The 24,786-nt window shown below is 43.1% G+C and overlaps 1 protein-coding gene across 1 annotated transcript; it reads right to left on the bottom strand.

The window, feature by feature from the left end:
• Nucleotides 1-1,667: 1,667 nt before the first annotated feature.
• LOC134730321 (uncharacterized) lies at nt 1,668-6,117 on the bottom strand. Its single transcript, XM_063604064.1, has 3 exons — nt 5,592-6,117; nt 4,359-4,470; nt 1,668-1,890 (listed from the first exon to the last, which is right to left on the bottom strand). The coding sequence occupies exons 1-3, from the start codon at nt 6,055-6,057 to the stop codon at nt 1,668-1,670; spliced, it is 801 nt and encodes a 266-aa protein (XP_063460134.1). The 5' UTR covers nt 6,058-6,117.
• Between the last annotated feature and the right edge of the window lie 18,669 nt (nt 6,118-24,786).

The raw sequence follows: 24,786 nt of genomic DNA, 5'->3' as shown, positions 1-24,786 counted from the left end.
GGTAATCAGAATGAGTCATGGTGGAGTAGGTAATCAGAATGAGTCAGGGTGGAGGAGGTGATTGAAATGAGCCAACGTGGAGCAGGTAATCAGAATGAGTCAGGGTGGAGCAGGTGATTGAAATGAATCAGGGTGAAGCAGGTAATCGAAAAAAGTTGCTTTATGAGGAAGTTAAGTTTAAAATGAAAAAAGTTGCTTTATGAGGAAGTTAAGTTTAAAATGAAAAAAGTTGCTTTATGAGGAAGTTAAGTTTAAAATGAAAAAAGTTGCTTTATGAGGAAGTTAAGTTTAAAAGTAGAAGATAAATAATTGAACATACTGACATATTGATTCTTGGAAAAGAAATTTAGAACTCATATCTACCAACCCCTCCCCTTATATTTCCTTACAGCTTTCTTTTCAAACTTTTTTTTTTAAACATGTCTTGGCTTAGTTGTTTTGCTTGATTTTTCAAAAGAAGAAGCTTCTCTGGATAAGGTGAAGGATAGTTAAAGGAGGTTTTAGTAAGTGCTGTTTTTATGAGCCTCTGCATTAACCCACGGATGCATGGTATGACACAGCACCCGACAAGAATAAGTACACACATTATATCAGTGAGGGAAGTAAGAATTGAGGCTATTATTCCTTTCCATTTACCAAACCACTTTTTTAGCCATCCTGTAAAGGGGTTATTTACCCCTGAGTTGCTGGCTAACTCATTGGACAGGGCAGTCAGACCTTGCAATGCCTTTGTTATATTTCCATTAGGGGTGGTGTTGTTTGGGATGAAGGTGCAACATTGAGTTTTAATCATGACACAAACTCCTCCTGTTTCTGTTAATATCGTGTCTAGGGCTATCCTATTTTCCCCAGCCGTCTGTCTAGTGGCCCCTAATTGTTTAGCTGTTCCTTTAACAGCATCTCTAGTGTAGTAAATAAATCACTGTTGGTTGTGGTAAATGTAGTTTATCCAATCTACATTTTTATTAATTGTCACCTACCAAAATATTGGTTCAAATCCTGCAGCTATTTGATTTCAGGCTTTAAATTGATCTGGTATTCCCTGTGGGACTCTAACTGTGTCTAAATAGACGTGAGAGTCAAGACCCGTAAGGGGCTTCTCTTGCTTTACGATGTCTTATTTTTCCTTTCTCTGGTTGATGAAATTCCTGGGTGAAAGGGATAGCCAATTGGACTAAAGCACAAGTGCCACTCCAGTTATTTGGCAGAGTGTCCAGTAAAGGTCCATAACAATACCATCACACATCCATTTGGGGATGAACAAGGGCTGCCTGATTGGTAAGCTCTTGAAAGTTCTTAAGCTCACTGCATTGCTTCAGGTCTCCAAGGAATGCTAAGTTTCTTCCCTGCAGTGAGAGACATGAAGTGAACTTAGTTTTGGGCGGTGGAAGCTGGAGGGCCCTCGGGGGCTGACCCGCAGGGTGTTGGACTTCGGGACATGGCAGAGAGAGAGAGCTTGGCATGACTTGTTACCCCAGGCTGTAGAATCCTGCAAAACAGCTACCATGCAGCCCATGCCCAGTAGACTGGAGGACCACGCTAGTGGAAAGGGGACAATCTGGGCCTCTGGCCTGCCATGCGCACAAGCATAATAATTGCTTTTGTTTAATGTGCAGACAGAATATTTGATCCATTCCAACCAGGCATTTGCATCTTGGTATCCTGTCTTAATTGCCAAAGTTTAAGTCTTCAACTTTTATGATAGCTATCTTTGTCTTGTCGTTAGATGGAGGAGGAGCAATGGTTCCAGTGTGAGAGGTTTTGGAAGAAGACTTAGGGGAAGGTGCAGGTGATGGGGGATCAAAGAAATGCATTTCAAATAATCTAATAGGGTTTGTCCCTGAAACCTCAGCCCCTATACCATAAAACCGGCTTAAAGAAGGGAACTGGCTTAGAAAAGGGGAAGAACTTTGAGGATTTGAGATAATAACCTGTATAGAATTACACTGGTTTAGCTGACAATTAGAGGGGAGGGCTGTCCCTCTAGTAAAATTAATGTATGGTTTTAGGAAATTACAAAAACCGGTTGGGGTAGTCCATCCTTGCTCCTTAGTGGTCCACAGAATGTTGGACTAACTATGGCATAAAAGCTCTACATTGGGGAGCAAGACTTCCTGGTTGTCACTGGGGTCTTTATTGAAATCTCCCCGGATTAAATGGTCCCAATTCATTAATGCCTAGTCTGAGGAGAGTCAGGAGGGACAGAGGTACTTTTCTGAAGTAGAGAGCTCTTTTTGACTTGACAAGTCCCCATGGGGTATAACAAGGCAAGCATTAAATGCAATAGTTTGAGGCAAAATTGACTTGGTTATGTCAATAATTAGATGGTCAGCAATAGAGTGAGGAAAGAAGAAAGAGTAATAGGATAGATTAAAGAGAGTTAAATTTTTCTTAGTTTTAGTTTGGTAGGGTTCTTTCCCTGGGACCTTGGCCCATTACTCTTGAGGGGGCGGCACTTTCTTGACTCAGGTGTGATGAGTCCATCCCTTTTCTGCTGTATGAACAGCAGTCTCGGTGGTTAGCGGCACAAGGTAGGGTCCTTCCCAGGCTGGCTTGAGTTTTCCTTCTTTCCACCCTGTGAAGAGAACGTGATCCTTAGGCTGGTGCTGGTTTACTAGAAATTCTAGGGGTGGTACCTTTGCTAAAAGACTTTTAGTTTTGAGGGAAACTAAAGTGGAAGATAAACCAAGTATATAATTTCTAAAAAATTTATCTTTTTTTAAATGTGGGGACATCAGCAGTGGACTTTATAGTCCTTGGTGCCTTCTTACTGAGAAATTTCCTTTAGCACCTAATTTTATTAGCTTTTAGACCAAAGAAAGCCAAACACCATTTTATATTTGACAATGCTTCCTGTATGATTTTTATACCAGATAATCTAAATTTCACCTTTATATTGGTGTGTTATTAATGTTAAACTTAATTTTAATAAAACTTTGTAGGCATATTTATTCAACTTTTAATGTCTGACCATAGGTAAGATTTTTATAGACTCTTTTTAACCTTTTATAATTTTTGTTAAAGAGCAGGTTAGTGCTTTAAGAAAAACCTGTTGTGCTTTTATTTTAATATCCATTTCACAGAAAAACTGGATGATACCCCTTTAACTTTAGTCAATATGTTTACACACAGAATTTCCTTTGCAATTAACATTTCAAAACTTGCTTAAACCTTTAAAACAAAATATATATGTTTTTAACCTTTTAATGTAGGTAAAAATCCACATTCTTATGCCTCCTTATAATCCTTTTACCAAAGGTATATTTTACTTTCCTTATACACCTTGCACATAAACTGTTTCTTCAATAGTTTTACATTCAGGAGGCCTAATTACTTTTAAATTATACAACATTTCTTGCATAAATTCCCTTTTATAACTTTTTTTCCCACGACTTTTACAGACAATTCTTCCACATGCCTCAACTTTCTGACTTGTTGCAAACATCCCTTTCTTTAAACAGCCAGTTAATTTATTTTAGGACAAGAATTTACCACATTGTTATGCCCAGACCGTTAGTTCCCCAAAGAAGACCACCAGAGTCCAGAGTCAAAGCCAAGCGGCAAGGATCTTTACTACAAGTTTGAACCTGGTCCCTCCATTCCACAGCATACAAGAGGGCCTTGAACAATGCGAGTGTTTGCTTTTTATAGCCTGAAAGTTACAGGGGAACAAAGGAATTCTTTTGGTTCCCGCTCTTTCAATAAAACTTTGAATGGCTGTCCCCTTATCGGAGACTTTCCTGGTGGTGTTTGTACTGGGCTCAGGAAGTTTGAGAGATATATGGCGATATGTGGTGGGATGGGAGGATGGGATGTGTTTGTACTGGGCTTGTTTGTTTTGAGCCCGGGGCTGAGGAATGTGCCCGGCTCCTTTCATTCCCCCCCTTTCTTTTCAGGTATTTTTTAGAGCCAATCTTGGGTCTTATAAGTCTGATTCTGTTTCAGCGTTTACAGGTTGGTATTGGGCTCTGAGGACCATGAGTTGTACAGTGTTAAACCTTTCTTTAATGAACCACAAAATTCTGTTAACAACACAAGGTCCTACGGTAAGCAGAAATAGTAGACTCAGCAGGGGTCCAAGGAAGGGGGCTAACAGAGAAAACATAGATGAGTTCCACCATTGGTCTGCAGCTGAAGCAAACTGCCGTGTTCTTACTTCTGTGCTTAACTTGCGTAACTGTTGGACCCGGTCTTCCACAAGCCCTGATTCATTTATGTAGAAACAACAGTCTTCCTTTAGAAACATACACGTTCCCCCTTTTTCAGCAGTGAGTAGGTCTAAGGCCCTCCGGTTCTGCAAGGTTACCTGTGCTAGGGACGTGAGCTGCCGCTGGAGGGAGGCAAGAGACTCAGCTGACTCCTCCGTAGCAATGGCAAATTGTTGGTACAGCTTGTTACTTTCTATGAGGGTGTGACCTAGGGCTCCCCCAGCCAGTCCGGCCGCCATGAAGGATGCGGTGAGGGAGATTCCTGCAATGAGGGGGAGAAATATGGCTCATGCAGGTCTCGGTCTAGGGTCTGGGTGAATAACAGCACTAGTCCAGTTACCAGTATACCCTAGGAACTCGCTGGCAGTAAGTAGAGTTAACCGGGGAACTAATGTGACAGGAAGACACAGTAGGTTGGTAACAGAGGGGCTTGATAGGTTTTTAGATAATGTTCCATTACACCAGAAGAATATGCCTGACGGAGCCCTTAAGGTGATATTAGGGGGCGTTGCAGTGATGCTGCAGAGGCTGGAATTAGTTCCTGAGAAACAGTAGGGAAACTTTTCTTGACTGGGGTTTAGGTATAGTGGCACGTTAGGGATAGGGGCATATGAGAGGTTTCGGTGGTTGTTAGCTTGGGCAGAGGTGGAGGATCCCCATGGCAGGGGGACAGCGGTTAGCGGTGGGCACCCTAGAGTGGCACACAGAAAGCAACCAGACAGGCTGTGAAGTCCTGTAAGGTTAGCAAGTTCTAATCCTTCTTGCAATAATTTTAACCAGGAAAAAGGACATAAATCTTGTGTCAGGCGGTTTTCTTGTCGCTGGATATTTCCATGGACTAGGGGCCGTACCTGCACTAGACCCCACCACAGATAGAGGTGACTGCTAGGCCATGTGGAGGCAGAGGAGTAGTATACAGCCCCGTGTTGAGGCGTGGTCCAGCGGGAGTTCCAGGGGTCTCTAACTATCCATGTATATGAAAGGTCTCTATCTCGTCTGCAATGGAAGGGCCATCTGGGATCTATCTGTTCTTTTCCACCCCACCATTGGTATTTATGGATGTTACAATAGTTATAAGGGCAGCCGGCACTTTGGTGCCACCAATAGTGCTTACAATTGTATTTAGTCTGATCATACTCGAAGCATATTATTGGTGCCACTGGTTTGGCTACTTGGAAATCGGTAAAATTTAGTAAAATTGGGCTATTGCACCCTGAGGAGGGGCAATCTGCACTGGCCACTAATTTCCCGGGCTTATGAGGTTGCCCAGGGTGGGTTTGGTTTTCATAAAGCCAGAATCTCCAGACAAAGGGATTAGGAGCTGGCTTTATGTTTTCCCCAGCGGCCACTAGGGCGACTAATGTTAGAGTTAGACTACCTAACTGCATGTTTGCAGTGAGCTATGCTGCCGGCGCAGGGTGAGTTTTAAGGGGTTGTTCTTAGCTCTGTCCACAGTCCACGTGTCCGGTGCTTCAGCCGCCGCCATGATTGGCCCCAGAAGGTCGGAGGTTGGGTCCACTGGCTTGACGTGGGTGTAGTGGATCCACGACGCAATGCCTTCTACCTTCAGGGCGGTGGGTGTGGTCAGGAGTACTTGGAGTGGTCCTTTCCACCTGGGCTCTAGGGTCTCTTGTCGGTGTCGCTTAACCAGGACCCAGTCTCCCGGCTGGTACGGATGGGGTGTCGGTGGGGGACTGGTCTCATATAGCTCTTTCAGCTTGGGCCAGATTTCTTGGTGAATTTTCTGTAAGGCTTGTAGGGAAAATAAGAATTCAGAGACATTTTCTGTTTCAGACTTAAGCAGATCATCTTTTAAGCTAGGAACCAGGGGTGGAGGTCTGCCATACATGATTTCGTAAGGGGTAAGGCCCAGTTTGTAAGGGGTATTACGGGCCCAGAACAGAGCATAGGGGAGAAGGACTACCCAATTAGCGCCAGTCTCTATAGTCAATTTAGTTAAGGTCTCTTTTAAGGTCCGATTCATCCTTTCTACCTGTCCTGAACTCTGGGGCCTGTAAGTGCAATGTAGTTTCCAATTTGCCCCAAGGATGGAAGCCAAGTCCTGACTTACCTTAGTGACAAAAGCGGGCCCATTATCTGACCCTATCTGGATGGGGAAGCCATACCTGGGAAGGATATCTTCCAGAATTTTCTTTGCTACGACCTGAGCAGTTTCTCTTTTGGTTGGGAATGCTTCAGTCCACCCTGAAAAAGTATCTACAAAGACAAGTAAGTACCGGTACCCGTACTTTCCTGGCTTTATTTCGGTAAAATCTACTTCCCAGTAGATACCGGGCCTGGTTCCCCTGAGCCTTGTTCCTGTTGCAGCTTGAGATTGGGGGTATGCGTTGTTAAGCTGGCAGACTTTGCAACTTGTCACGATACTGCTGGCCGTCTCAGCTATATGTCTGATTTTGAGCTTGGAGCGTCTGATCAGGTCTATCATCCGCCGGGCCCCCAGGTGGGTGGTTCGGTGGATGTGTTCTAACACCTGTTGTCCTAATTTTTCTGGTAGGATGGTTTGGTCATTAGTATCAGTCCACCACCCATTCTGGATTTGTTTCAGGGGAAGTTTGTCAATCCACTGGAGATCTTGTTCTGAATATTCAGGGAAATATGGCAAGTCCCGGGGGCCCGGGTCAGGGAGCTGGAGTGCAAGGAGTTGGCTGGGAGCCTTCGCCACATTCCTTGCAGTTTGGTCTGCCAGAAAGTTGCCTTGAGCAGTTGGAGTAGTTAGTTTCTGATGCCCTGGGCAATGTACAATGGCTAATTTTTCTGGCCTCTATAGGGCTGTTAGCAGGGCTAGGATCTCTTGCTTGTTTTTTATCTCTTTTCCTTCAGCCGTCAGTAACCCTCGCTCCCTGTAAATGGCCCCATGTATATGCACCGTTGCAAAAGCATATCGGCTGTCTGTATATACTGTCAGCTTTTTCCCCGCCCCTAAGGTAAGAGCTTGGGTGAGCGCTATCAGTTCGGCCTTCTGGGCCGATGTCCCCGGGGGCAGGGGTTCTGCCCAGATTACCTCAGTCTCTGAAGTTACTGCCGCTCCAGCGTACCTCTGGCCTTGATGCATGAAGCTGCTCCCATCAGTGAACCAGACGAGGTCGGCGTCAGGAAGTGGGCGGTCCTGCAGGTCTTCTCGAACTCCGTGCACCTGAGCTAGTATCTTGGTGCAGTCATGGAGTGGGGCGTCCAGGTCCGGGTTGGGCAGCAGCGAGGCAGGGTTTAAGGTCGTTGGGGGCAGTAAAATTATCCTGAGAGGATTTAGTAGTAGTCCTTGGTAGTGGGTGAGCCGGGCGTTACTCATCCATCGATTAGGTGGCTGTTTGAGTACACCTTCGATGGCACGTGGAGTAACGACCCGCAATTCTTGCCCCATGACAAGTTTATCAGCATCTTGCACCATCAGAGCCGTGGCCACAATCATTCGGAGACAAGGGGGCCACCCGGCAGCCACTGGGTCTAACTTCTTTGACAGGTAGGCAACTGGCCTCCGCCAGGGGCCTAAGTTCTGAGTTATTACCGCCTTGGCGACACCCTTATTCTCATCCACGTATAAGTGGAAGGGCTTGGTAACATCAGGTAGTCCTAGTGCAGGCGCGTAGAGTAGGGCGGTTTTAATCTGTTGGAAGGCCAACTCGGCTTCGTCTGTCCAATTAAATGGCTGTTGCCCCCGTGTTGCCTGATACAAGGGTTTAGCCAGTTCTGTGAACCCAGGTATCCATAGTCTGCAAAATCCCGCCGACCCCAGGAATTCTCTCACTTGTCGGGTGGATTGTGGCCTGGGGATCTGCAGAACAGTTTGTTTCCGGGCGTCTGTTAGCCAGCGCTGCCCTCCCTTAAGCAGGTACCCTAGATATGTTACCTCTGGCTTACAGATTTGAGCTTTCTTTGCCAAGGCTCGGTAGCCTAGATTCCCCAGAGCTTGTAAGAGACCCTTGGTCCCTTGGATGCAAGCTTCTTGGGTCTCAGCAGCAATTAGGAGGTCATCAACATACTGTAGTAAAATTATTTCAGGGTGTTTACATCGGTACTCACCCCGGTCTTCATGGAGGGCCTCATCGAACAGGGTAGGAGAGTTTTTGAATCCCTGCGGCAGCCTGGTCCTTGTCAGTTGGCCACTTATGCCCCTATCAGGGTCATTCCACTCGAAGGCGAAGAGCTTTTGGCTCTGAGGGGCTAAAGGCAAACTGAAGAAAGCATCTTTCAAATCTAAAACAGTGTACCATTGATGTTTAGGGTTTAAGGTACTTAGGAGGGTATATGGGTTAGGCACAGTTGGATGTATGTCCACAACCCTCTTGTTGATTTCTCTTAAGTCTTGTACAGGTCTGTATTCTCCACTATTAGGTTTTTGTACTGGCAACAATGGAGTATTCCAGGGTGAGTGACATGGGCGAAGGACCCCTTGGTCAAGGAGCCGGCGGATATGTGGGGCAATCCCTTTCTTGGCCTCTAGGGGCATCGGGTATTGGCGTACCCGCACGGGGTCTGTCCCAGGCTTAAGTTCAATAAATAAGGCAGGACGGTGTTTTGCTAGACCTAAGCCCCCCGTTTCCGCCCAAGCTTCTGGATATTGCTGGAGCCAGGTTGCTATGTCCTGGTCAGGGGCCGCTTTCTCCTGGTGGAGCCGGTACTCATCTTCTAGGTTTATAGTCAGGACGGACACGGGTCGATTGTGGGAGTTGGTCACGACGGGCCCCTCAGGGAGGAAATGGATCTGTGCTCCCATTTTAGTTAGCAGGTCTCTCCCCAATAGGGGACAGGGGCTCTCAGGGATGACCAGGAAAGAATGGGTTATATTCTTGGCTCCGAGGTTTACTGTTCTTTGTGTTGTCCATGGGTATTTCTTAACTCCTGTGGCCCCTTGTACCCACGAGGATTTGGAGGATAATTTCCCATTAGTTTTAACTAAGACCGAGTGCTGTGCTCCCGTATCAACCAAGAACTGGACTGGGGACCCCTCCACTTGCAAAGTTACCCTAGGTTCGGGGAGGGGGTCCGAACCCCGTCTTCCTTAGTCTTCGTCTTGAGTGACTAGTACGGGTGTAGACCTAGGGGGTCCCTGTCCTTGTGGTTTCTTTTTGGGGCAGTCTCTTACCCAGTGGCCAGCCCCCTTACAGTAGGCACATTGGTCTTTGCTCAGATTATCATGCCGGGGGGGCAGCCTAGGTTGGGTGTACTCTGGCTGTAGATGCTCTTTCTGTACCACTGCTGCCAGGACCTTGGTCATTTTTTCAGTGGCCTTAAATTGCTTTTCCTCTGGAGTATCTCTGTTATTGTAAACCCGCTGGGCTATCTGAAGGAGGTCCTGAATCCGCTTTCCCTCCAAGTCTTCTAATTTCTGGAGTTTTCTCTTAATATCTGGGGCTGCCTGATTTACGAAAGACATTACAACAGCTGCCTGACTTCCTGGAGCCTCTGGATCTATGGGGGTGTACTGTCTAAAAGCTTCCATTAATCTTTCTAAGTAGGTAGCTGGGCTCTCTGTCTTTCCCTGCAGAATAGAATATACTTTAGCCAAATTAGTGGGCTTGCGAGCAGCTGCCCGGAGACCCGCCATTAGAGTCTGGCGATAAAGGTGTAGCCGTCCCCTACCTTCTGCCGTGTTGTAGTCCCACGCCGGCCTGGTCAGAGGAAAGGTTGCGTTTATGAGGTCGGGGTTGGAAGTCAGTTGACCGTCGTCCCCCGGGACCAGCTTTCTAGCTTCTATCTGTGTTCTCTCTTGCTCTTCCGTGGTGAACAAGATTCGGAGGAGCTGCTGACAATCATCCCAAGTGGGCTGGTGGGTGAACATGACACTATCCAGTAAAGCCAGTAAATCTTTGGGGTTGTCTGAAAACCGAGCACTCTGAGTCTTCCAGTTATACAGATCACTGGTGGAGAGTGGCCAGTACTGGAGCCTGGGGATTCCTGTGTCATCTGGGGGTCCTATTTCCCGAAGGGGTAAAGCCACCGTGGAGTCAGGCGGCTGAGGGGGGCTAGCCCGTGAAGTGCGCCCTCGTGTCTGCCCTGCCGGCCCTTCAAAGTTACTTTCCCTTTCAGCGGGCCTGTGTGTGGTGGCCACCTCCCGTCCGCCTGCTCCCTCCCGCAGCTCAGCCAGGGGGGCTGGGACCTGGGGCCCGGAGGGGTACGGAGGGGGTTCTGTGAACAGTGGGTCCCCGCTGTCAGGTAGAACAGGATGGGGGGGGGAGTTGGTTGCTTGGATTTTAGTGGTCGAGCAACCAGTGCCTTACAGGGTTCAGAGGCTAATTGGAAAGGGGACAGCCAAGGAGGCGGGTTCTCAACAAGGTCCTGCCATATGAGGATATATGGGATTTGATCTAAGTGGCCCGCACGCCCAGGTAGGAAAATCTTGGACTTTACTCTAGTGATGACAGCAAGTCGGAAGGTCCCTTCGGGTGGCCACCCCACATCAAAGGCAGACCATTCAGAGCGACACAGAGTAATTAGCTTTCCTTTCCTGATTTCTATACCAAGATCATGGCCCCTTGCTCTAACTTCTTTGAAATTACTGGTAAGGAGAGATAGAGGAGTGCTCTGGGTATTACCCATCCTGTAATAATTTGTAGTCTCTTCCTGTAAAGGAATGTGGGTTAGAATCCCTGTAAAGGAAATCTGATCTGACTTATTAATGATATCTAATCGCAGGCGCACTTTGGCAGCCCTGGTCAGAGTTAGCTGCCTGGATCGTGATCGCGCTGGGGCAGCCCAGATCAGGGATAGCTGCTGCCCGCCAAACCGGGGCAGTTCAGATTGCAAGCACGCACCGGAAGCCCGGGTCAGAGTTAGCTGCCTGGATTGCGATCGCGCTGGGGCAGCCCAGATCAGAGATAGCTGCTGCCCGCCAAACCGGGGCAGTTCAGATTGCAAGTGCGCACCGGAAGCCCGGGTCAGAGTTAGCTGCCTGGATCGCGATCGCGCTGGGGCAGCCCAGATCAGAGATAGCTGCTGCCTGCCAAACCAGGGCAGTTCAGATTGCAATTTAGATCAGATGAGAGCCAGGGGACGTCTCCTACCAGTCTCCGCTGGCCGTCCTATAGTGCATCCGCCAGGACTGTGCCAGCTCCAGTTTCAGACCTCGCGAGTCACAGATTCAGATTCAGAACAGACACAGACAGACAAACGGAGATGAGCCAGCTCACCTATCAGTAGATCGATCCTAGCAGATCCGTTGACCAGGGGTCTGGTGGGCTTGGGGAATCCTGGACGAGCCCCCAGATGTTATGCCCAGACCGTTAGTTCCCCAAAGAAGACCACCAGAGTCCAGAGTCAAAGCCAAGCGGCAAGGATCTTTACTACAAGTTCGAACCTGGTCCCTCCATTCCACAGCATACAAGAGGGCCTTGAACAATGCGAGTGTTTGCTTTTTATACCCTGAAAGTTACAGGGGAACAAAGGAATTCTTTTGGTTCCCGCTCTTTCAGTAAAACTTTGAACGGTTGTCCCCTTATCGGAGACTTTCCTGGTGGTGTTTGTACTGGGCTCAGGAAGTTTGAGAGATATATGGCGATATGTGGTGGGATGGGAGGATGGGATGTGTTTGTACTGGGCTTGTTTGTTTTGAGCCCGGGGCTGAGGAATGTGCCCGGCTCCTTTCAACATAACCTTCCTTTTTACATACATTCTCCCCCAACTTTTTTTTTTCTCAAAGATAATAACCATTCTTTTCCAAAGCAAACTTTCTTCATGTCTGTGGACTAGACTGTCTAAGGCCACAAGATCAGAAGTTAGGTTAATACATGTTACACTGTTAACTTTTAGCAAATTACTTTTGTTGGAAACCTTATAAATTTGGGATTTCAATTATTATTTGCTTTTAATAAGACCTTGTTTAGTCCAAATTAACTTATAATTGGTATAGATGGTTCCTGCCTGGTTCTGTAGGTACTTTAAGGCTTGGCTGAGTGCAAGCAGCTCTCACAATTGAGCAGACCAATTATTAGGCAATTTCCCTAACTCTGCATTTACAAGAGTTTCCCTATCAATTACTGAATACCCATTGTGTAACATCCTGTCCCTGAAGGGCGTTCCTCCTAGGTCTGGTCAGACCTTTGTATGGTAATTAATTAAGATTTAGATCCCATGTTAGGAAACCTGCTGGGTTAAGGGAATTATCAGTGGTTAATGTCAAATAATCTTTTTCTAACAGAATAGCCCCATACTTTAAGATTTTTGAGTTAGTAAGCTACATTTTTATTTTATTTTATTTATTTATTTATGTATTTTGGACTTAGGATAGTTCTGACCTTATGAGGTGTGCTCACAATGAGGTTTCCTCTAAAAGTTATTTTTCTACTTTCTTCTGTTAGCAAACCGGTTGCCGCTACAGATTGAATGCATGTGGGCCATCCGCAGGTTACTGCGTTAAGGGTTTTTTATTAGAAAGGCTATGGGTTGTCAGCGGCCTCAGTGCTTTTGGGCTACACCCTTGTTTATACTGACAACAAGGTGGTTTTGTAGTGTTATGGGGTCATGGAGAAGACCTTCAATTATCAATTATAGGTTTTAAATTTACCCTGGCTTTTAAAGGAATAGGGTACACTATTTTCTCTTTACTACTTCTATCTCTCTCTTTCTCTTTCTGTCTTTGACTTTGTCTCTTTCTTTCTCTCTCTCTCTTTGACTCCCTCTTTGCCTCTCTTTCTCTTCCTCTCTCTCCCTTTTTCTCTCTCTGCTGTTCTTTCCCTGCCTCTGCCAGCTGCTTATGCTGCTGTTCTCCCTTCCCCTTCCCCTTCCCCTAGGGGAGGGACCAGTGGGAGTGGAGCTACTCTTTCTTCCCTGAAAAGAGGATGCCCAAGATGGACATTAACTCGACCCAAGTGTATAACTGAGGTCCTAAGAATTGGTCTGCTACTCTGTAAGGGTCATCTAGTAGCGGTTTAGGCTCCTTTTTAAAATCCTGGACTTCTGAACTGGTTAGGGGAGCATTTACAAAGCGAATGGCCCCCCTCCTTGTGGTACCTCTTTCAAAGGGAAGAGGGTCAGGGCTGACCTCTTAGGTATGGAGGGAAATGGGAAATTCTGAATATCTTTTTTACATTATTCTACCTCACACTGGAGTCCTTTTAGAGAGGAGTATTTAGGTTGGGACGGAACAGGTTAATGGGATGGTAATTCCCAAGAGTCAGGGTTATAAGGCTATGAGTAGAGGTGGAATTTGGAACAGGATCTGAGGTGGCCGTGGCTGTCTGTGGGGAAAGGTTGGGGACACTGAACAGGGGAAGATAGTCTAGGGGATCCCATGTGCTGAAATCTTTAGGCATAAGAGCTGGCTCCTCTGACTTTTCATTTTGAGGTGCCAGATTGGGTTCTTCCATATTTGTTTTTAAGGGAAAAAAGAGGGCAGGTCCTTGCCTCCAACAAAGGGCATAGCCTAGTTCTTCTTGAGACACTAGACTTTTATCATTAACATATCGGATTAGAAGCTGACACATTACATCTGCATTCGACCCAAACTTTGGCCAGAAGATTGAGGGTTTGAGGATGGGTCCCTGAGTCCAAATAAAACAGCAATATTTTATCATTTGTTGCTTTTTCCTATGTTTCGTCCTTTCATTATCCTTCCAGTGTTTTAGCATGAGACCTAGGGGGCTATCCGGGGGGATATCTTTGTTACCATCTTTATCCCCCTTGCTCCCTGTCTTGCTCGGGGTATTTCCCATCTTGATGGTTTTGGGGTAAGGTTCAAGTTTCAATTTCCCTTACTGGAAATTTCTCACCTTTTGGGGTGAGGCTCAATTTCCCCACTGGAAATTTCTTGCCTTTAGGGGTAAAGCTCAATTTCCCCACTGGAAATTTCTTGCCTTTTGGGGTGAGGCTCAATTTCCTCAATGGAAATTTCTTGCCTTATGGGGTGAGGCTCAATTTCCCCCACTGGAAATTTCTTGCCTTTTGGGTTGAGGCTCAATTTCCCCACTGGAAATTTCTTGCCTTTTCTACTACTGGAAGTTTGTGTGAGGTTCAATCCCCCCGAATGGGGATGTCTCACCTCTTTCTAACCTTTAAGCCACCCGACCAAGGAGTACTTCACTGAACACCCCCATGGCTTTCTTACCTTGGTCCCGACCACCAAGGAAATACTTTACCAGCTCCTGTGGCTTCTCCTTCCTTGATCTGTGCACAGAGTTGTCACCAAGTGTGTGAGGATCCTTTAAGCTAGGTTGCTGGCCATTTTTTTTCCGTGTTGCAGAGAGTTTGGGTTATTCCTTGCACTGGGTGGGCTCAGATTTCTCACTCCCGAGGCCGCCACAAGGGGGCAGGGTGCGCCTCCTCACAAGAGAGAACCAGAGACCATCCCTGGAGGGGAATGTAATCATGGGTGAGCCCCCAAATTGTTATATATAAAGTTGTGGTGCCACAAAAGAAATCGCACTTGGATATAACATTTTCTTTTTAATTCTCAGCAAGGTAAGGTACTTCTATAGAAGGGTCTGTCCTTACATATGAGCAAAGGTGAGTGCACTGACTTCCTCTCTTCCTATTGAATACCCTTGATTTCTTTCTCTTGCCTGATTGCCCTGGTCAGAACTTCCAATACTATGTTGAATAGGAGTGGTAAGAGAGGGCAATCTTGTCTTGTGCCAGTTTTCAAAGGGAATGCTTCTAGCTTTTGCCCATTCAGTATGATATCGACTGTGGGTTTGTCACAAATAGCTCTTATTATTTTGAGATACATCCCATCAATACCTAGTTTATTAAGAGTTTTTAGGATGAAGTGGTATTGAATATTATCAAAGGCCTTTTCCACACCTATTGAGATAATCATGTGGCTGTTGCCATTGGTTCTGTTTATGAGATGGATTACATTTTTTGATTTGTGTATGTTGAATCATCCTTGCATCCCAGGGATGAAGCCAACTTGATCATGGTGGATTAGCTTTTTGATGTGCTGCTGGATTCGGTTTGCCAGTATTTTATTGAGGATTTTCACATCGATGTTCATCAGGGATATTGGCCTGAAATTTACCTTTTTTGTTGTATCTCTGCCAGGTTTTGGTATCAGGATGATGCTGGCCACATAAAATGAGTTAGGGAGGAGTCCCTCTTCTTCTATTGTTTGGAATAGTTTCAGAAGAAATGGTACCAGCTCCTCTTTGTACCTCTTGTAGAATTCAGCTGTGAATCTGTCTGGTCCTGGGTTTTTTTTGGTTGGTAGGCTATTAATTACTGCCTCAATTTCAGAGCTTGTTATTGGTCTATTTTGAGATTTGACTTCTTGGTTTAGTCTTGGGAGGGTCTATGCATCCAGGAATTTATCCATTTCTTCTGGATTTTCTAGTTTATTTGCATAGAGGTGTTTATAGTATTCTCTGATGGTAGTTTGTATTTCTGTGGGATCAATGCTGATATCCCTTTTATCATTTTTTTATTGTGTCTATTTGATTCTTCTCACTTTTCTTCTTTATTAGTCTGGTTAGCAGTCTATCTATTTTGTTAATACTTTCAAAAAACCAGCTCCTGGATTCATTGATTTTTTGAAGGGTTTTTTGCATCTCTGTCTTGTTCAGTTCTGCTCTGATCTTAGTTATTTCTTGTCTTCTGCTAGCTTTTGAATTCGTGTACTCTTGCTTCTCTAGTTGTTTAAATTGTGATGGTAGGGTGTGGATTTAAGATCTTTCCCACTTTTTCCTGTGGGCATTTAGTGCTATAAATTTCCCTCTAAACACACTGTAGCTACGTCCCAGATATTCTGGTATGTTGTGCCTTTGTTCTCATTGGTTTCAAGTAACTTATTTATTTGTGCCTTCATTTGGTTATTTACCCAGTAGTCATTCAGGAGCAGGTTGTTCAGTTTCCATGTAGTTGTGTGGTTTTGAGTGAGTTTCTTAATCCTGAGATCTAATTTGATTGCACTGTGGTCTGAGAGACTGTTATGATTTCCATTCTTTTGTGTATGCTGAGGAGTGTTTTACTTCCAATTATGTGGTCAATTTTAGAATAAATGTGATGTGGTGCTGAGAAGAATGTATTTTCTGTTGATTCAGGGTGGAGAGCTCTGTAAAGGACTATTAGGTCAGCTTGTTCCAGAGCTGAGGTCAAATCCTGAATATCCTTGTTAATACTCTGTCTCATTGATCTGTCTAATATTTACAGTGGGGTGTTAAAGTCTCCCACTATTATTGTTTGGGAGTCTAAGTCTCTTTGTATGCCTCTAAGAACTTGCTTTATGAATGTGAATGCTCCTCTATTGGGTGCATATATATTTAGGATAGTTAGTTCTTCTTGTTGCATTGATCCCTTTATCATTATGTAATGCCCTTCTTTGTCTTTTTTATCTTGTTGTTTTAAAGTCTTTTTTTATCAGAGACTATGATTGCAACCCCTGCTTTTTTTTCCCATTTGCTTGTTAAATATTACTTCATCCCTTTATTTTGTGCCTATATGTGTCTTGGCACATGAGATGAGTCTCCTGAATACAGCACACTAATGGGTCTTGACTCTTTATCCAATTTGCCAGTCTATGTCTTTTAATTGGGGAATTTATCTTGTTTATATTTAAGGTTAATATTGTTATGTGTGAATTTGATCCTGTCATTATGATTCTAGCTGGTTATTTTGCCTGTTAGTTGATGCAGTTTCTTCACAGTGTAGACAGTCTTTACAATTTGGTATGTTTTTGCCTTGTCTAGTACCAGTTTTTCCTTTCCATGTTTAGTGCTTCCTTCAGGAGCTCTTTTAAGGCAGGCCTGGTGGTGACAAAATCTCTCAACATTTGCTTGTCTGTAAAGGATTTTATTTCTCCTTCCACACTTATGAAGCTTAGTTTGGCTGAATATGAAATTCTGGGTTGAAAATTCTTTTCTTTAAAAATGATTCTTCTTGCTCGTAGGCATTCTGCTGAGAGATCCACTGTTAGTTTAATGGGCTTCCCTTTGTGGGTAACCCGACCTTTCTCTCTGGCTGCCCTTAACATTTTTTCCTTCATTTCAACCTTGGTGAATTTGACAATTATGTGTCTTGGGGTTGCTCTTCTCAAGGAGTATCTTTGTGGTGTTCTCTATATTTCCTGAATTTGAGTGTTGGCCTGCCTTGCTAGGTTGGGGTAGTTCTCCTGGATAATATCCTGAAGAGTGTCTTCCAACTTGGTTCCATTCTCCCCATCACTTTCAGGTATACCAATCAAACATAGGTTGGGTCTTTTCACATAGTCCCATATTTCTCGGAGGCTTTGTTCATTTCTTTTCATTCTTTTTTCTCTAATCTTGTCTCCACACTTTATTTCATTAATTTGATCTTCAGTCTCTGATATACTTTCTTCTGTTTGATTGATTTGGCTATTCATACTTGTGTGTGCTTCACGAAGTTCTCGTGCTGTGTTTTTCAGCTCCATCAGGTCATTGATGTTCTTCTCTAAACTTGTTATTCTAGTTAGCAATTTGTCTAACCTTTTTTTTGAGGTTCTTAGCTTCCTTGCATTGTGTTAGAATATGCTCCTTTAGCTTGGAGGAGTTTGTTATTACCCACCTTCTGAAGCCTACTTCTGTCAATTCATCAAACTCATTCTCTGTCCAGTTTTGTTCCCTTGCTGGCCAGGAGTTATGTTTCTTTGGAGAACATACATTCTGGTTTTTGGAATTTTCAGCCTTTTTGTGCTGGTTTTTCCTCGTCTTTGTGAATTTATCTGCCTTTGATCTTTGATGTTGGTGAGCTTCAGATGGAGTTTCTTTGTGGACGTCGTTTTTATTAAGTTGGTGCTATTCCTTTCTGTTTGTTCGTTTTTCTTCTAACAGGCCCCTCTGCTGTAGGTCTGCTGGAGGTCCACTCCTGACCCTGTTTGCCTGAGTATCACCAGCGGAGTCTGCAAAACAGCAATGATTTCTGCCTGTTCCTTCCTCTGGAAGCTTCGTCCGAGAGTCACACCCACTGGATGCCAGCCAGAGCTCTCCTGTATGAGGTGTCTGTTGACCTCTGCTGGGAGGTGTCTCCCAGTCAGGAGGCATGGGTGTCAGGGATCCACTTGAGGAGGTAGTCTGTTCCTTAGCAGAGTTCAAGCATTGTGCTGGGAGATCTGCTGCTCTCTTCAGAGCCAGCAGGCAGGAACGTTTAAGTCTGCTGAAGCTGCACCCACAGCTGCCCCGTCCCCCAGGTGCTCTGTCCCAGGGAGATGGGAGTTTGATCTATAAGCCCCTGACTGGGCTGCTGCCTTTCTTTCAGAGATGCCTTGCCCAGAGAGGAGGAATCTAGAGAGGCAGTCTGGCTACAGTGGCTTTGCTGAGCTGTGGTGGGTTCTAACCAGTATAAACTTCCTGGCAGCTTTGTTTATACTGTGAGGGGAAAACCACCTACTCAAGCCTCAGTAATGGCAGACGCCCCTTCCCTGACCAAGCTTAAGCATCCCAGGTTGACTTCAGATTGCTGTGCTGGCAGTGAGAATTTGAAGCCAGTGGATTTTAGCTTGCTGGGTCCTGTGGGAGTGGGATTCGCTGAGCTAGACCTCTTGGCTTCCTGGCTTCATCCCCCCTTCCAGAGGAGTGAACAGTTTTGTCTCACTGGTGTTCCAGGCACCACTGGGGTATGAAAATACACTCCTGCAGCTAGCTTAGTGTCTGCCCAAATGGCTGCCCAGTTTTGTGCTTGAAACCCAGGGCCCTGGAGGCATAGGCACTGGAGGGAATCTCCTGGTCTGCCAGTTGCAAAGACTGTGGGAAAAGTGTAGTATCTGGACAGGAGTGCACTGTTCCTCAAGGCACAGTTCCTCATGGCTTCCCTTGGCAAGGGGAGGGAGTTCCCCAACCTCTTGCACTTCTCAGGTGAGAAAATGCCCCAACCTGCTTTGGCTTGACCTCCGTGTGCTACACCCACTCTCTAACCAGTCCCAATGAGATGAGCCTGGTACCTCAGTTGGAAATGCAGAAATCACCTGTATTCTGCATTGATCTCACTGGGGGCTGCAGACTGGAGGTGCTACTATTTGGCCATCTTGCCAGCCACTACTTTTAAGTTTTTAGTAGTTAAGTGGTTTCTCTACTTGTTTTAATGTGGAATTTTTCTCAGTCATATATTGTGTAGGAGGCTTTCTTTCTCTTTTCTTTCCTTTTTTTTTTTTTTAAAGAAAGGGTCTTGGTCTGTCACCTAGGCTGAAGTGCAGTGGTGTGATTTCAGCTTACTGCAGACTTGACCTCCTAGGCTCAAGTGATCCTTCTGCCTCAGCCCTCTGAGTAGCTGGGGCCACAGGTGCATGCTACCATACCTGGCTAATTTTGTATTTTTTGTAGAGATGGTGTTTTGCCATGTTGCTCAGACCATTCTTGAACTCTTGAGCTTAAGCAATTCACCTGCCTTCACCTCCCAAAGTGCTAGGATTACAGACGTGAGCCACCACACCTGGCCCCAGAGAATTTCAACTGGATTCTGACTTTTTCTTGAAGAGGCTTGATCCATGTATAGGAGCTAACTTAGTGTGTCTATGGGGAAAGGATAGCTGGAGCCTTCTATTCCTTCATGTTGCAGAACTGACCCCTTTCAAATGCTTTTTTCTGTTCCATTTTTTCTTCATTTTTTTCCTAATTTAAAAAAAGTCAGCATAATATGCACATTGAAAATAGTCATTTTAACTGTGTTGTCTGCTAATTTGTCATCTCTGTCATTTCTACTTCTTTTTCTGCTGATTTTTTTTTTCTCTTTGGATCATATGCCTGGAATTTTTGTTTGCATGTTTAGAATTTTTTTGTGGATGTCACATATTGTGAAGTTTTCATTGTTTTGTGCTTGATTGTGTTGTGGTTTTTAAAGATTGCTGAACCTTGTTCTGCTAGACAGTTAACATAGATATCTGTGGTTTATGTTGATCCTTTGAAAGCTTTTTAAAAAAACTCTTTGGGGCAAGTATGGTGTGACCTTTATTTTAAGGCTAGCTAAGTCCCTCTACTAAGGCATACTTGCTAGAGGTCTCTACTCAATTATTTGTATATATAATGAGATCTGCTCACTGTTATTGTGGAACCTGAATGATTATTAACCCTGTGTGCTCTGAAAACTGTTTAGCTTATAGCTTCCTGGAAATTATTCTCATTTTAGCTTCATAGTATTTCATTCTAGGCATTCAAACTTGTTATTCACCCAAAATCTCAGAGGACCTTTATGCAGATTTTTGGAACTACTTTTTTCTCTCTTCAGTACTATGCTCTACAAATTCTAGGCTTTGTTTTTTATTTTATTGTATTTATTTATTTGTTTTTGCCTCTCTTAACTGATGTATATCTTCTTAACTCAGCAAGTCTTGAAGGCTGTGTTTGCATTCTGCCTCCCTTGTTTATGTTAAAAATTGTCCCTAGGTAAAATCCAGGGCAATTGTAGGATCACCCCATTTTTTTTTCTTTCTTTCTTTTTTTCTTTCTTTCTTTCTTTCTTTCTGTCTGTCTGTCTGTCTTTCTTTCTTTCTTCCTTTCTTTCTTTCTTTCTCTCTCTTTCTTTTTTTCTTCCTTTCTTTTCTTTCTTTTCCTTTCTTTTCTTTCCTTTCCTTTTCTTTTCTTCTTTTTCTTTCTGGACAGAGTTTCACTCTTGTTGCCCAGGCTGGAGTGCAATGGTGCAATATCAGCTCACCACAACCTCTGCCTCCCAGGTTCAAGTGATTCTCCCGCCTCAGCCTCCTGAGTAGCTGGGATTACAGGGATGCACCACCACACTGGGCTAATTTTTTGTATTTTTAGTAGAGACAGGGTTTTTCCATGTTGGTCAGGCTGTTCTCAAACTCCCGACCTCAGGTGATCTGCCTGCCTTGGCCTCCTAAAGTGCTGGGATTACAGGTGTGAGCCACCACACCCAGCCTTTCTTTCTTTTTTCTGAGGATCACATCCTGCATTGTTGTCCACATCCGAAAATGTTTTTTTCACCATTTTATTTGCTTTTCTAGTTATTTATAATGATGATAATTCTGCACCCTATTGCTCCCTCAGAGCCATAAGTGGGGGAAGATGCAGTGATTTTGTCAAATGCTTAAAAGTGCTGGCAATTTTTGGAAGTAAAGTTAAATATGGTAGTATGAAAATATTTTATATATATTATTGAATGGCCTGATCTTATATTTTTATGCCCAGTGTGTAAAATAAAAGGATTCATAAAACAATATCGATATTATTTAGAATATGGTACTATATTAAATTCCTCATGATAGTGTCAGAATCCTTACCATATTTAGTATAGCACTTGTGTGCAAACTCGTTTCTTTCTAACAGTGCTGAAATTTCCAGTAGGTAATTCAAATAAACAGGGGCATTAAGGAAATTTATTTTTTAGAAGTTTGGTTTTTTAAGGGAAGCATTAAATTTACAATAGAAAAATCAGGTTGTGGGCACTTCCCTATACTTAATATTCTGTGTGTGTGTGCATGTTTAATGATATCAGTTTGCAGGCTTTTCAGAATGTGTTTGGTAGTTAGTGGTTCTAAGAGTCTTAATCTTTTTATCACAATTTTTTAAAAAAAGTAGAAGACAAGTTCAACTATAAATTTACTACGAAATACTCAACTCTTGATAGTTTCATGCAAAATTTGATGATTAAAGATAGAGATGCTCATGTTTTTGGTGCTCTTATAGTCTACTCTTTTGCCATTCTTTATTGATATCTTCAGATATTTATAATAATATCTAGCATTATATAGCAGTTAGAATTGATTTGGATCTTGTATTTCCAAGTCTACTTTCTTTCTTCAGCAATTCTTAGCTTCTAGGTAAAAGGTTGCATACTTTTGTTTTTCAGGCCTTAACCAGCCTGTACACATAATTTTTCAGCCTGTACATTGTTGGCCCATATAGTGCCCTTTCCCCTCCAACCCTCCGGAGGTTCTGAGATGCAACAATTTTTCAGAGCTGCCTACTTCAGATGGGGCATAATTTCTGCAGGTTGTCATTCTCATAATAACTCCTCATTCTAGTCACTAACATTTATTTGATTCATTCAACATGTATTTGTTTTGGCCTTTTCATTCCCTTATGTTCATGCTTGATCCTTAGCCTAGAGTAAAAGAAAGAAAGAAGTAGAAAAAAAAAGGAAGACAATTAAAAGGATTGAAAAGTAGCCTTTACATAGGTTTGCACATGATTTTTGTTGTTTTTATTTCAGCTTATGGATTTACAAACCTTAATGTTCTTAAGGAAGAAAGACCAAGAAGTTGTATTTTAACTCAGTGCTCACTTCCTCAAGTGGTTAAAAGTGAATAAGAGAACAGATAAATCTGTACTGCTGAACTGCAGAAAGTAGTTGAAAGAAACTGAAGAAAGTTTGAATTAGGAAAGAAGGTGGTAAGAATTAACTTTCTATGGAAAAACAGGCTGGAGGATGGAGTATACCTATTTCATTTTCCTCCTCCATCAGCCGGTGTCAAAAACTTGCTTTCTCTTATCTTAAACCTTTGTCATGGCAAGACAATTGTTAAAGAGAAAACCCTGCTGGAGCCATGGTTGGTGATTCGATGCAGATAAAAATAACTAGGCAGAATATAGATTCTTTTTTAATGGATATAAATGGTAAATACTTAAACAGAATCTATGTGAAGGTATGTAAGACTTTTATTTTACATTTACCTTAAAAAAAGAAAAAAACAGGTAGGCTCAGAAAACATTTTGTTCTCAGATTGCTCATTTCTTTCCCCATTAATTTGCTTTTCCTTCAAGCAGGAAGGATAAGCTGCATTGTGAAACATATTATGTTCAGAGAAACAGTACTATAGGTTGGCCCATCTGGTGAGAGAGCTTGTTCCCTTTTCTGGAAAACCTTGCCTATGTGTTATGACATCATTCCTTATAAAGGTAGAGATAGATTATTGTGCACATATAACATAATGAATTTATATGAGATATAGTGACTATCCCATGAGTGAGGGAACAAGACATAATTTGGAGTTGGAGCCTAGAGTGATTTATGAAGGTCATTGTCTTACAAATTCAGATGCTTTCCATATGGCGTTGGGGAAACCCCCTTATGTACTGTATGTATAAAACATATGTAGCAAATTAGTTTCACTTACATTTTATTTCTTAAATATGTTTTGGTTTAAAAATGACAGTGTCTTTTGTTTATCTGGTCCATAAAATAATTTTTTTTCTTAATAGAGAGGTTATTTGTTAATAAGGACTGAGAATTTTTAAGTAAAACAGAGAGAATTGAGTGTAAGCCCCTCTGACACTGGACCGTGCGTGTGCCTCGGATGCCAGAGTCTTCCATCTCATTGAATTTATGGCTTAACTTCTGTATCACACTTAACTCGAGTATGCTCAGCAGTATGACCTTGTCTAGGAAGAGGAAAAATGGATTGTTCATTTTCCAGCTGTAGTGTATTATATTACTATCTAACTGCATTTTAAAATAGTTGTGAAGATGCAACTACTTCCACTTAAAAGGAAATTGCTCTGCTTAAAGAAAAATGGAGAATGGATTTAGAGTAATACTCAAAATTGGAAATATTTTTTACCTAAAATAATAAACTTTTGTTTGGCCTAAGCAGCAATTCCATTGATGGCTTTTTGTTTGTATTATTGTTTTAGCTGTGGAGACTTAAAATATACATTCCCTCGGTCTCTACTCCAGTGTTTCTAACCCTTTAGGAACTGTCTGAATTTGCAAAACTTCCCCCCAACCAGAATCTATGGCATACATATTCCACTTTAACACTAGAAGGCATGGATGATTTTCCCAGCATATCTTATTTGAAATATTTATAACACACTTTAAACATTTGGAAACTCACTGGGATGTCACAAAACCAAGACTTAAAATCATTGGAAATATAACTCTAAAGCATGATACTACCTAAAGATTTTTGTTGAAGAGTTTCTTGTGTTTTTAAAAGTAAATCTCACTGTTGATTTGTATCTCACTTGTGGCATCTATCAAAACTAAAATATTCAGCTAGAGATTATACAATTTTCATAGTTGTATAATCCCTAAATCATGCATCGTAATAGTGTAACAATTGTTCCTTGATTTGAAAACCCTGAATGAGCATTTGAAAAATATACTTTGAAGATAAAAGTCAAACAAAAAATATATGACTTTATTTTTAGTTGGGCCAGGGCAAAGTACCAACACAATGATTATATAGGGTCTGTGTGCATGGGTGGAGGAGACGAGATTTGAACACTGATATCTACCACATAGTTTTCAATCTGCAGATTGAATTTACAATAAATATGTATCTATGTATATGCACACACATTCCAATTCCACAGTGATATAAAATTATTACTAGGTGATGGATTTACGTTAACCCATATTGGCAAGCTGTGTACAGGCTTAAATCCAATGCCACCAAAGCCTGATATTGTATCTTAATTCCTATGAGACATTCAGGGTCTATGACCCAGGATATGTGGGTTATCTTCTTATTTCTGGAGAAAGAAATAATTGTTGCAGGGACATTGTAACAATTATTTTGACAACTAGTTTCCTAAATAATGATTTCCCTGTAGAAGGGGTGCTAGTCTCAGAATCACTATGATTCATCTGCTATAATGAAAATTTCCCTTCATGTAAGCAGGGATATTTTGATCTCAGCATAAATCTTTCTCTCTATTTTCATTCTTCTTCTAGCAGACAGCTCCCACAGCTGTGCATTGTATCTCCATCGCAAAGTCATTTG

Source organism: Pan paniscus, chromosome 3, assembly GCF_029289425.2.
Source record: "Pan paniscus chromosome 3, NHGRI_mPanPan1-v2.0_pri, whole genome shotgun sequence".
In the NCBI taxonomy this organism is placed as follows: Eukaryota; Metazoa; Chordata; class Mammalia; order Primates; family Hominidae; genus Pan; species Pan paniscus.
The sequence above is the reverse complement of the archived record's forward strand: the minus strand, read 5'-3'. Positions and strand labels throughout refer to the sequence as shown.

Coding starts and splice junctions, on each gene's coding strand:
- LOC134730321 (XM_063604064.1), bottom strand. CDS start 6,057: ATGTATGGCAGACCTCCACCCCTGGTTCCTAGCTTAAAAGATGATCTG. Junction 4,471..5,591: donor TAGCTCACTGCAAACATGCA/GTTAGGTAGTCT, acceptor CCCTCATTGCAG/GAATCTCCCTCACCGCATCC. Junction 1,891..4,358: donor TTTGCCATTGCTACGGAGGA/GTCAGCTGAGTC, acceptor CCCTTTTCTAAG/CCAGTTCCCTTCTTTAAGCC.